Source organism: Neomonachus schauinslandi, chromosome 6, assembly GCF_002201575.2.
Source record: "Neomonachus schauinslandi chromosome 6, ASM220157v2, whole genome shotgun sequence".
NCBI lineage: Eukaryota > Metazoa > Chordata > Mammalia > Carnivora > Phocidae > Neomonachus > Neomonachus schauinslandi.
Genome location: NC_058408.1, coordinates 129,469,932 through 129,483,048, shown reverse-complemented (window position 1 = coordinate 129,483,048; position 13,117 = coordinate 129,469,932). Strand labels below are relative to the sequence as shown.

The following is a 13,117-nucleotide window of genomic DNA, read 5'->3' as shown; positions in this document are numbered from 1 at the left end:
TTTCTGTACAGGGTCAAATAGTAAATGTTTTCTGCTTCGTGGGCGCTCTGGTCTGCACCTCAACTGCTCAGCTCTGCCATAGTAACACAGAAGCGGCCACACACAGTAGGTACAGTAAAGTAAAACTTTATTTACAAAAACAGGTTGTGGATGGATTTGGCCCATGGGCTGTAGCTTGCAGACTCCTGTTTTAGACATTGTTTTAATTTTCAAAATCAACTTTTTCTTTTTAAAGAATGACATTAGGAATATTGTATAACTCTTATATTTAGTAAGTTTTTGGATAAAATGTCTACTAATACTGAGACTAAGATTTTTAAAATATTTGTAAGTAGTTGAATAGGTGAACAGTCACAGTGGGTAGCCTTAATTGGAAATTGCTTTGAGAATAAAAAGAGAGGGTAAGAATACAAGGAAAAAGCCCGAAAATGATTCTCGTCATGTTATATATGAAGTGAGATTTTTAAATTATTCCTGACTAGCCTATTCTCTCCTTTTCATTTAATTGCCCTCAATTTAAAAGCTTTCCCCTGGAACGTGGCCAATGGAGACTAATTTTTTTTAAACAAAATTCAGCCTGAGTCAAAATCATGTTGCAGTCCGTTAAGGTAATTAAGAATAAGCTATTAACTCCTATAAATGTCCTGTTGAGTGTACCATTTAGACTAGCTTATGAGAAAAGTTAAGAAAGCCTGGCCCTTGATACTATAACTTTAGAGGGGGTTTATCTTTCCAGCGTGGAATAGGCTACTTAAAATGAAATTCCGTCAGGCTCCAGCCATCTCATTAGATTCACCAAATTACAGAGCTTGAGCCGTTCTTTCGGCAGTTTGGCTCACCCTTTAAATGAAAGCTGGGCCTCATTCTCAGACTGGCCGCCAGTCTGATCATTTCAGCAGTGCTGTAGGAAACATTTATTATGATGTGTTTTAAATTCAGCCTAAATACAAGACGGCTTGAGGGGACAGGAACACAGATGGAATAAACCTTTTAAAAAGTAACACCTGGGTATTTTCTGAAGAAAGCCGGTCAGCTGAGTACCATTAATGCCGATGGTGTTCTAGATTACTAGGTGTTGGTGCTCCGTGCTCTCTAGGTTGCTGTTTCCCCTGATAGAGTAGATGCGGGAAAAGAAAAGTAATGCTGTGGCACTTTACAAAGCCACAGTCATCTAAGTTGTGTAAGATTAAAAAGACAATGGGATCAATAGGCTAATGGGGAGATTTGTTCATTCATTATAGGAACACTAAGTATATGACAAGCCAGAAATAAAACAAGAGCAGGAAATACATCAGCATTTAACAAATGTTGGCTCAGGTAGATAAAAATATTTTTAAAAGAGGTGACTCTGATCCGTATCTTCAGCTTACATGACAACGTAAAGAAGATGGAGTTGTGTGTTTATCGCAGCAAATACGGGGTTCACGTGTTAAACTCTGATAAGTCCCTAGCTGTTAAAGCCCCGAAAACTACCATCAGTGGCAGTGGGATAGACTAAACATCTTTTCAAACTTTCATGTAGTAAAATGAAATCCAAAAAGCACAGAAAAGCAGTGGAATGGGGGGAGTGGATATAATTAGCAGAACTGATAAAGCTTCCCTAAAAAAAGACATGAAGGATACATAGAATGCACAAGATGATTTCTCACACGTAAAGAAATGCAGAGAGCAGATCATCTTATATAAAAACACAGAGCCTGTCTGGCAGTTTAAAAGCAAAAATAAAACGTCATGGAATCATTACGTATTTTTTAAGGTACTAAACATCCACGTGACGGAAGCCGGTGTAGGAGCTGCAAGCATGCGCCTTGACACCTTGTCAAAACAGAACGGTTTGATTGTTTCTTTCTGGCAAACATTCTGACAATATGTAATGAACTGTAAACCTGTTTTTACTTTTCTGTCCAGTAATTCCCAACAAAAGACCCCAAGGAAAACAAAATAATTTTGTCGAGGGCTTCATTATTCATTTTTACAAATAGCTGACATTTATAGACCATTTCCTGTGGGTCTGACATCATGCCAAGCTCATGATGTAAGGGTTAACTTACAGCATGTGCAACAACTCTGTCTGTGAGGTGGGCTCTCCTGTTACCCCCAATTCACAGTTGAGGAAACCCTGGCGCCGTGAGGTTAACAGCCTGCCCACGGTCGCAGAGCCGGTAGGAAGTGAGTGGAGATCTCAGCCCGGTCTGTCTGACTCCATTACCCAAGCGCTGACCTCTAAGCTGCATCCAGTGCAGGTGATTAAAGCCGAAATAAAAAATTACAAAAAGCGGGGAGAAGGGGATATTTAATGAGACTAGCTCATCAAACTGTGGTATATTAACATGCCAGTGCTCCATGATTTTTTAAAATGCTCGAGTTGTATAGATTCTGTGGATACATGTGTGTATCTGAACTTGAGCCAGGCAGAAAATCAGAACGTCGAATTGTTTACACACACTAGCTGTAACTGGAAAATACGAGTATGCTCACAGGGCAGGAGCAGAGAATAAACAGGAAGGTGCTAGTGTCAGAGACCGCCTGGGTTCAAACCCCAGCTTTGTTGCTAGCTAGTTGTTTTACTTTGTGCAAGTTGCTTCACCTCTCTGTGACTCAGTGTCCTCCTCTATAAAATGGGGCTAATAATAAATCGGTGTAGTTGTGAGGATGAGATGTGCTAATACAGCGTCAAGTCCTCAGAACAGCACCTATGGTACCCAAATATTCTCAGCTATGCTTCTTACTATTTAATACAATTTGAAATTAAACTTAAGTGATAGAAATTATTTAGAATTGAAAGTGCATTGGGTTATTTTCACCATGAAGTTGCTTAAACTTTCAGTTGTAAGTGGTATGAGAACGTGCGTGTGTGAGAAAGAGAAAGAGAGAGAGAGCGCGGGTTTACCCCAGTTACCCAACGAAGATGAGAGGCGAGAGATTAGGGTGTTGAGCACCTAGGTGGGAAATCAGCCTGAGGCATATTCGCCTTCCCTATAAACAGAACTGCATATGGAGATCTGGGTCCCCTTTTCCCCTGTGCCAGACTTGTCTTCCTGCAAGGACACTTTAAAGGGTTGTTGAGAGCTGTTGCCACCAAACGCAGAACTCGGCTAAGGACCACGTAGAGCCCTTTGAATGCGCTGGCAATGCAGGAGCAGGGGAGAACCTGTCGGAGCCCTGCCAGGACTTTCTCACTAACGGGTTATCAGGCCTCCTAGACTCTGTTCCCTTCAGCCTACTTTTGAAAAATTACAACTTATGCCTTCTGTTCAGCAGAGGATTTCAGAAGGTTGTGCAGATTTCTTACAGTAGAGCCGCTAATCAGAAGTAGAAGGAATAGGTGTCTTATGTTGGTCTCACCCCAGAACTGTGTCACACATGCGGTGGAGTGATCGTGTTATGTATTTGTCTCTTCTGGCCCTATAGCAACTACAGCTGCTGCAGCTCTAGGGGAGCTGAACTTAACCTCACAGCTTAAGAAGCTGCAAGACACCATTGAGCAGAAGACAAAGATAGAAATTGGGGACATTATCCAGATCAGAGGTTATGTCCACATGTACAGAGAGGAACGAGAGATTCGTGTCACCACTTATTGTAAGCACAAGTTATCTCTGCCAAATTGGTTGTTATGCTGGGTGTGTGTCCAGTAAACTCTGGGTTATCTGGAAGTCAAACGGCAAAAAAGTTCAGATAAAAAGATGTAACTCTTTACTGGACGAAATTATATTTCATAACAGGTTTCTTTAGAAAAACAGCATTTTTAACTTTGTTTTGAAGAGCAGTAACTAGAAATGGGGGAAGAAAACAAATGATTTATTATATATATCTGGCAAATTTATTTGGGCCACATCAGAGTTTAAAGTACTTTGAAGTTCTGTGTGTCAGTCCATTTAGGGCAGAGTGTTCATATTCTTTAAAATGATGGCGATTTCTTGAATACCACTGAGTCCATTAACTTTGAAGGAAAACAGCTAATTGGAAATAACGATCGTCCCACATCCTCTGAGTGATACGTTTTGCAGGACTCTGGCTGATTTGGGTTGGAAATCCCACGGATGGCCCCTGTTGTTTGCCATTGTAACAGATGAGTGCATAAGCGAAAGTGCTTTCCCTGGTTCCAGTCTGCTGCCGGACAGGCCTGTGATGCTGAGGGCGTTGCATTCCCTCTCAAAGGATGACTGGGAACCATTTAGTGCATCTAGGATGTATGATCCTTGGGCACCCATAGGGAAGGAGACCCACTGGGTGCCTAGCAGCAGGTCCTCTCTCCAGAACCCTGGAGAGAGCTGATCTCATTGTAATTTCTATGGCATGTTTTCCCCATGGCTTATTAGATAAAGTAGAAGATCCCGTGTGTAACATTCAAATCGCGAGGATGCTTGAGCTGCCCAGTATCTACAGGAAAGTTTATGACCAGCCTTTCTGCAGTCCAGCCCTAGAGCAAGAAAGGTAAGCTGTGGCCTCTCACTGCTAAAGACGTATTGATGGCAGTAAGCCAAGCAGCGGGAGCCCAGTTGCTGGGGTAGGCCAGGGTTCAAATCCTGAGCTGTCCACACTCATGGAGGGGCTCTGGGCAAGTCTCCTTACTCCCCATGTGGCTTCATTTTCTTACCTGCAAGGTGAAGATAATAATAGTACAGATATTCTAAGGTTCCTGGGAGGAAAGTGTATGTGTAATTGGAGTCCCTGGAGGAGTGCAGGGAGCAGAGAAAATGTATTTGAAGAAATAATGGATGAAGTTTTTCCAAGTTTGCTGAAAACTATAAATGCACAGATCCAAGAAGCTCAATGAGCCCCAAGGCAAGAAAGCTGCCATGAAACCTCATAGTCAAAATACTACACAATGACACATTATAACAAGAAACTGTAAAAAATGATACCCATCATTCCCAACCAGGGATGATTTTACTTTCTTGTGGGGGGGGGGTCAGGGGGTACAGGAGGACTAAGAATACATGCATACTCATTAGTGTCTGCATCAAAGGACTCTGAGCGGGGGCAGAAAACCAATAATAGCCTCTGCCTACAGGTGGGAACTGCAAGGAGGATAGAAAGGAGACTTCACTGTGTACGCTTTAATTTTTTTTTTAAAGATTTAAAGAGGGAGAGGAAGAGAGAATCTGAACCAGATTCTGCACTGAGCAGAGAGCCTGATGCGGGGCTCTATCTCAGGACCACAAAATCACAACCTGAGCCAAAAGCAAGAGTCGGCCGCTTAACCGACTGAGCCACCCAGGCACCCCCCCCCACTTTAACTTTTTTAACATATACATATTATAGGGGCGCCTGGGTGGCTCAGTTGGTTAGGCGACTCCCTTCAGCTCAGGTCATGATCCCAGGGTCCTGGGATCGAGTCCCGCATCGGGCTCCCTGCTCTGCGGGGAGCCTGCTTCTCCCTCTCCCACTCCCCCTGCTTGTGTTCCCTCTCTCGCTGTGTCTCTCTCTGTCAAATAAATAAATAAAATCTTAAAAAAAAAAAAAAAACATATACATATTATATATTCAAAAAATGTATGTTAAAAAAAAAACCAAACTCTAGACCTGTAGAAAGTAACAAAGTGGAAGTTCCCCATTTTCCTGCCTCAGTACCATTACCCCAAGGTTGCCACCATTCGTAGGTTGATGCGTATCCTTTTAGACATTTTTCTTCTGTGCATATACAAGCATGAACATTCACCCATATATTTTATGGGTTGTCATTTGCTTTTTTTTTTAAAAGATTTTATTTGACAGAGAGAGACACAGCGAGAGAGGGAACACAAGCAGGGGGAGTGGGAGAAGGAGAAGCAGGCTTCCCACTGAGCAAGGAGCCTGATGTGGGGCTCGATCCCAGGACCCTGGGATCATGACCTGAGCTGAAGGCAGACGCTTAATGACTGAGCCACCCAGGCGCCCCATCATTTGCTTTTTAATAAAAATGGGAACACAGCTTATATACTATTCTGCAGCTTGACTTTTTCCCCCAAATCTTTCATGAATATTATAGCTGCTGTAGTCCTGCCTCATCCTTTTAAATGACCGCACAGAGCTCACTGTACGAATTGCCCTTTATGTCAAAAACAAGCGTTATTATTGAACAGACCCATTACCAGTAATAAATTTAAATCAGTAGTCAGAACACTCCCAACAAACAAAAGTCCAGGACCAGATGGCTTCACAGGTGAAATCTACCAAACATTTAAAAAAGAGTTAATACCTATTCTCCTCAAACAATTCCAGAGCATAGAAGGGGAAGGAAAGCTTCCAAATAAATTCTATGCAGCAGGCATTACCCTGACACTAAAACCAGACAGACACACTACAAAAAAAGACAACTACAGGCCCATATTCCTGATGAACATGGATGCGAAAATCCTCAACAAAGGGGCGCCTGGGTGGCTCAGTCGTTAAGCGTCTGTCTTCGGCTCAGGTCATGGGTTCTGGGATCGGGCCCCACGTCGGGCTCCCTTCTCAGCGGGAAGCCTGCTTCTCCCTCTCCCTCTGCTTGTGTTCCCTCTCTTGCTGTGTCTCTTTCTGTCAAATAAAAAAATAAAATCTTAAAAAAAAAAAAAATCCTCAACAAAATACTAGCAAACTGCATTCAACAATACATTAAAAGGATCATTCACCATGATCACGTGGGATTTATTCTGGGAATGCAGGGATTGTTTAATATTTACAAATCAATCAACATGAGATGCCACATTAATAAAACAAAGGATGAGAGTCACATGATCTTCTCAGTAGTCACATGATCATCTCAATAGATGCAGAAAAGGCATTTGACAAAATTCAACAGCCATTCATGATAAAAACTCTCAACAAAGTGAGCTTAGAGGGAACACAGCATAATGAAGGCCATATATGAAAAACCCACAGCTAACATCATACTCACTGGAAACAAGACAAGAAATCCACTGTTGCCACTTTCATTCAACATAGTACTAGAAGTCCTAGCCACAGCAGTCAAACAAGAAGAAGAAAGAAAAGGCATCCAAATTGGTAAGAAAAAAGTTAAACTGTCCCTATTTGCAGATGACAATGACACTATACATAGAAAATCCTAAAGACTCCACCAAAACAAATTATTAAAACTACAAATGAATTCAGTAGAGTTGCAGGATATAGAATTTTAATACACAGAAATTGGTTGCATTCCTATACACTAATAACAAAGTAGCAGAAAGAAAAATTAAAACAATTCTATTTACAGTTGCACCAAAAAGAATAAAATACCTAGGAAAAAACCACGAGGTGAAAGACCTATACTCTGAAAACTATAAAACATTGATGAGAAAAAGTGAAGGTGATGCAAATGAAAAGATATTCCATGCTCATGGGTTGGAAGAATTAATATTGTTAAAATGTCCGTACTACCCAAAGCAGTCTATGGATTCAGTGCATCCTTTTCAAAATACCAACAGCATTTTTCAAAGAACTAGAACAAATAATCTTAGAATTTGTACTGAACCACAAACGACCCAAATAGCCAAAGCAATCTTGAGAAAGAAGAACAAAGCTTAAGGTATCACAATCCCAGATTTCAAGATATACTACAAAGCCACAGGGATCAAAACAGTATGGTACTGACACAAAAATAGACACATAGTTCAGTGGAACAGAATAGAGAGCCCAGAAATGAATCCATGTTTTTGTGCTCAATCTGTAACAAAGGAGGCAAAAATATACAATGGGGGAAGGCTTAAAAATCCTTTTTAAAAAATCAAAAAAATTAAAAATAAAAAATAAAAAAATTACAAATAGAAATACGATATGATCCAGTAATTCCACTACTGGGTGTGTACCCAAAGAAAACAAAAACACTAATTCAAAAAACACCTCCGTGATTAAATCAGCATTATTTACAGTAGCCAAGATATGGAAACAACCTAAGGGTCCCATCAAAGGGGAGGAGTGGGGGGGGGACGGGGATGGACAAAATGGGTGAAGGAAAGTAGGAGATACAGGCTTCTAGTTATGGAATGAATAAGTCATAGGGATAAAAGATACAGCACAGGGAATACAGTCAATGGTATTGTAATAGTATTGAATGGTGACAGATGGTAGCCACACTTGTGAATGTAGCATAGTATGGACTTGTCAAATGCTATATTGTATACCTTAAATTAATTTAAAATTGGGTGTCAGCTATACTTCAATCAGTCAAACAAACATCAATATAGTGTCACATTTCCCAGCTGAATTTCTTTTTCATGCACACCGAAAAGAAACAGAGGTGATAGTTTTCTGCAGGGCTTTTAAAAACTTTCCCCCAGCAGCGATCCAGGTACCCTGGACCTTGCCAATCTCACGTATTTGCTGAGTGAAAGAGCCAAAGAATTCCTCGTGGAGAACAAAGTGCAAACCTTTTACCAGCAGGAATTGGAAACTGTGGAATCTCTGCTGTCCCTTGCCAATCAGCCTGTGATTCACAGCGCCAGCTCTGAGCAGGTAAGTGCTGCATGCCCATGTGAGAATTCAGGTCCCCTGTCCCATATCTGCAGCTCAAGGGTATGGGTGAACAGGACTGTGGCATGAACACTCAGAGGGTAGACCCAGGGAATAGAGGTTCTGGTTCTAGTCCATGTTTCTCTTCTGGAAAGGTCACTGACCACTAAGAATTTGAAATGAGAATGCACCTGCCCTTTTGTCCTCCTCATTTAATCTCAGTAAACTTAATCTTTGGGTAGGGGAAAAAAGTAGTTTAAGGTTCATACTACTTAGTATTCACTGAGATGGGTATTTAATCTCAGCAGGAGCCAAATAAGAGGGAAATAAATGAGAAGAGGTGATTGTTTTTCCAAGATTATTCAGCAAGAGGGTTTTTTTTTTTTTAAGATTTTATTTATTTATTTGACACAGAGAGAGAATAAGCATAAGCAGGTGGAGGGGCAGAGGGAGAGGGAGAAGCAGGCTCCCCACTGAGCAGGGAGCCTGATGCGGGGCTCAATCCCAGGACCCTGAGATCATGACCTGAGCTAAAGGCAGCCGCTTAACCACCTGAGCCACCCAGGTGCCCCCAGCAAGATGATTCTTGAACCAAAGTTTTTAATGACTTGCTCTCTCTTCGTCAAAATAAGGTTACCTTATTAGGATTTGAATAAAGACCAAGTTGTGTTCAGTCTAGTTTATAAGTAAAAATTTCTAGGAACAATCAAATAATTTCTTACTCCTCTGGGAAAGAGCTGTCCCTTTTTCCCCTCTCATGTTACAGGTGAACTTAAGTTGTTGGGTGTTTATTTATTTGCTTGGAATTAAGAGTTATTTGAAACTTTAATTTTAGGCTTTCCCTTTCATTGCAATTCTCAGGTTTTTTGTTGTTGTGACACCATTTATTTTTATTTATTTTATTTATTCCACCCGGGAATGATCTCTGCTGAAATGTCGCCTTCTTGCCCTCCCCGTATTTGCTCTGATAGCCACCTGCTTCCTCACTGTGTTATCACCCTGTTTTCATATCTCAGGATATCACTGGTACCTACTTGTTTGCCTACCTATTCCTCTGCCAGAATTTAAATTTTACAAGGGCAGAGGTCTTCTCTATCTTGTTCTTCGCTCTCTAGAACCATGGCCTAGAACAGGGCTGCCATAAACTAAGTTCTTGATGCTTATTTGTTGGTTGAAGGAATGAAGTTTTTAAAAATTTAAATAGTCCCCAGAAGTATCTAGTTAAAAGTAAGTTTCCTTCCCATCCTCCCTCCCACCCTCTTTCCCCAGAGACAAGCACCATTGCTAGTCTCATGAGTATCCTTCCAGAGAGAGTCTGTGCATTTATAAACTAGGAGTAGTTATATTCCCCCCCCCTTTTTTACACAATTGGTAGCATGCTAAACTCTGATCTATACCTAGCTTTTCACTGAACTGCATGTCTTAGCCTTTCCTAGCCATACATATGGATTTGCCACTATAATAATCTTTTGTTACATGTACCGTAATTTATTTAACCAGTCTCTCCATTTCTGGGCTGTTTAGAAGTTTTCCGATCTTTTGTCATTACCAGCAGGGCTGCCGTGAATACCTTGTTAGGTAACATAAGTTACTCCTCGTGATTCTGGTGGAACAGACACCGGGTCCTCATCCTGACCTCCTAGGCGACAGCCACTGCGTCTCAGTTTCATTCACGAACCTAATTACCTCCTGCTGGCCGCAGGCTGTGTGCCCGGTGACCCGCGATGTCATTCGCAGAGACAGGGATAGCGTGTCAGGGGACGCGCAGGTGGAGAGCGCCCGGACTAGCCGCTGCCTTCTGCCCTCCTGGGCTCCTTCGCGGGTGGGGTCCCGCAGCTGTCCGCAGGATTAAGCTTCCTCCCAATTAGTCGTTCAGAGGCGGCTCACCGCCAAGTTAGCCCCCTAACACTTGTGACCACTCTGTCGGCCTGTTGGGAAGGAAACTGAAGCTTAGCAAAGACCACATTCTTCCCGTGAACCCACTCTTCTGTAGGAGCCACAATTAAGTAGAGAGACTCTGAGGATTCTCTGAAGGTTCCTCCATTCAAAACGACCGTGGGGAACTTTTGGCGTGACATCTTTTTGAAAATGCTCAGAGCAGAAACTTGTTGTCTGCCCAGTCAGGTATGTTTAAAGAGAAATGAATGTGGCACTTTGTTTTGTCTTTGGAAACTTTTTCCCATCAATTATGAATTATTCCCTCACATGACTGTGGTTGGGGAGGTCAGCATCATTAAGTTGAAGTCTGTTTAATAGAGCCTAGGAGACTAAGGATGCTTTACAGTGATGGTGAAACCCTAGATCCTTTGGCACTTCCTGTTGTCATACAGATGAAAGCTTCACAAAAAATCATTGTAATAGTGTTATATAGTTTAGAGGCCAGGGGAGAGAGGGTTTGAATGTCATCCCCCCGCCTTTCTTTTTCCGTAGTGGCCCTTCTTAGCAAATCCAGAAACATGATAAGCAGACCTTGCAAAACCATTGTTTCTTTGACAGCTGGATAAATGTAGAGTTTGAGAATGAAGACTATATATATATTTCAGAGATCCACCCAGTTCCTGACCTGTGGCTGGGAGAGGCCTGCTCAGGCTCAGCATGTTCAGCCAGTCACTGTTTCTCTCTCTGTGCATTTGGTTTCCCGAATCAGATGAGCCTTGTCTTTAGAAAAAGACAAGAAGGACACAAATCCCAGGCCAAGCCAAGCTGCTGGCTAGCAGAGATGATTGGGGGCCTTCCCCCTGAGATTGTATCATTAGAACCAGTAGGGAGATATGTTCTGAGGTCAGCCGAGGCAAATGTTTTTGGAAAGGAAGTTTCACATACTATTTATATTCACAGAGCCTTTTCTGTTGGGTCCTCCTTGTTCACAGCTGAAACTGTGCTTTTAGTCTCACAGTCCTAGCACACTGTCCTGCTCCCTGAGCTTACAGAAATCTGGGAGGAGGAACTGAGCTTTTTGTGTGGTCTGGGGATAACCAGGAGTCATTTCTAATGATGGCAGTAATCATGCAACAATCATTTTTTAGTCTCCAGTTTATTTCTATCTTGGTAAGAGCTGTAATAAACTCAACCCTTAGGATCCTGATATTAAATTTACTGAAAAGATGAATTTCCTTAGAATTATGAAGATTAAGTGGCTTTAACTGTTTCGTGGGAGAGTCTGTTTTGGGTTGATTGTGCTTCCCCTAATAAATACAGCTTTCCCTGAAGGCCCCAGAATACAAGGCTGTGTGACTGAGTATTGCTAGGTGAGTTGTTTATTCTAAACACACTCACATAGATTTTCTGCCTGTGGGAGTCATCACATAGTTCTTGGCCTTATTCTGCCTTCAGGGAACGGATGCTGTCATAACTTGGAATGTTCGTCAACTTTCAGGCCATAATGTTCTAATGACCAGGTGCTCCAGCTTGTTGACTATTAATTTAATTAAGAGTATTAGATCACGATCCTGGAGTCCTGGGATCGAGTCCCACATCAGGCTCCCTACTCAGCAGGCAGTCTGCTTCTCCCTCTGACCCTCCCCCCTCTCATGTGCTCTCTCTCTCTCTCACTCTCTCTCTCTCAAATAAATAAATAAAATCTTAAAAAAAAAAAAATAACAGTGTTAGACTGTCCTCTTCAGGCCAGGGGAGCGTGTTCGTGAAACATCACTAGGATCCATTAGATTAAAACAGTGCCTCTTTGGAAGGCCTTTTCTAGAAAGAGAGGGTTTCTTTAGGGATGCAGTGGTCAACGCTTGAAGCCATTTGGGGGTTTCTTTCCTTTCGCTATTACATGCAGGAAATGTCATCAGCAGATCACAAGCAAGCTCTCTCTTTCAGCATCTGTGGGTACTGTCCCAGATAGGCTTCATCAGCATTCTTTTTTTTTTAAAGATTTTATTTATGAGAGAGAGCGAGAAAGAAGAGAGAATGAGTGGGGGGAGGGGCAGAGGGAGAAGCAGACTCCCTGCAGAGCAGGGAGCCCAATGAGGGCTCAATCCCAGGACCCTGGGATCATGACCTGAGCCGAAGGCAGATGCTTAACTGACTGAGCCACCCAGGTGCCCCTTCATCAGCATTCTTCATTAGGGGTAGGACTTGGCCTTCAAATGCTTTTTTAGAAGCTTTGCCTTGTTTCTTTGGTGCTGTCATCTTTTAAGTATCTTGACAATTTTCTGTCACATTAAAAATGGGTGTGTACCTTGAAGGACAGTTGTTCACTACTTTGTTTCAGAAATGGACTGAAAATCCCCAGTGGAATAATAAAAAGGATACCTCCTCTATAATGGGGTATTTACTTCCCATTCATTACACAGATGTCTTATTAGTTACCCACTGTGTGCCAGGGAGGAGGTGGCCAAGTTGAAATAAAGTCCCCAACTCAGTAAGCTTACAATTTAGTTAACCATGGTGGGACATAGCTGAAGGCCCAGCTTCCTTGGGAACAAGAAATAGGGTAAACTGGTAACTTTGCGTAAACCCATGTCTTGGAGGAGAAATACTGAAATTGAGGAGATAGAAAACTGAGAGCAGCAGAGGTTCCTTTCCATGCGGTCTGGGACCCCTCTGCCTTCAGCCCCATGGACCCGCCTCGGACAGACAGGTCTCCGTATGGCTGTTTGCCTCCATTTAAAATAAGGAGACTACTTAATACTTTGTACATCCTAGAATCCCCAACTTTATTTCAGTATGTGTAAAATTCTCTGAAGTCCTTAGGAAGAGA

At 42.2% G+C, this 13,117-nt stretch overlaps 1 protein-coding gene across 7 annotated transcripts in view; it reads left to right on the top strand.

Moving 5' to 3' along the window:
• The window catches only part of STN1 (STN1 subunit of CST complex), a 42,581-nt gene that overhangs the window by 15,943 nt on the left and 13,521 nt on the right, over window positions 1-13,117 (top strand). For 6 of the 7 annotated variants that reach the window (XM_021699999.1, XM_021700000.1, XM_021700004.1 and 3 more), the window contains 3 exons: window positions 3,412-3,579; window positions 4,320-4,434; window positions 8,241-8,415. In XM_021699999.1, the coding sequence (XP_021555674.1) occupies window positions 3,412-3,579; window positions 4,320-4,434; window positions 8,241-8,415 (458 nt within the window). The remainder of the gene's footprint in view (window positions 1-3,411; window positions 3,580-4,319; window positions 4,435-8,240; window positions 8,416-13,117) is intronic. The other variant, XM_021700001.1, reaches the window with a different exon arrangement.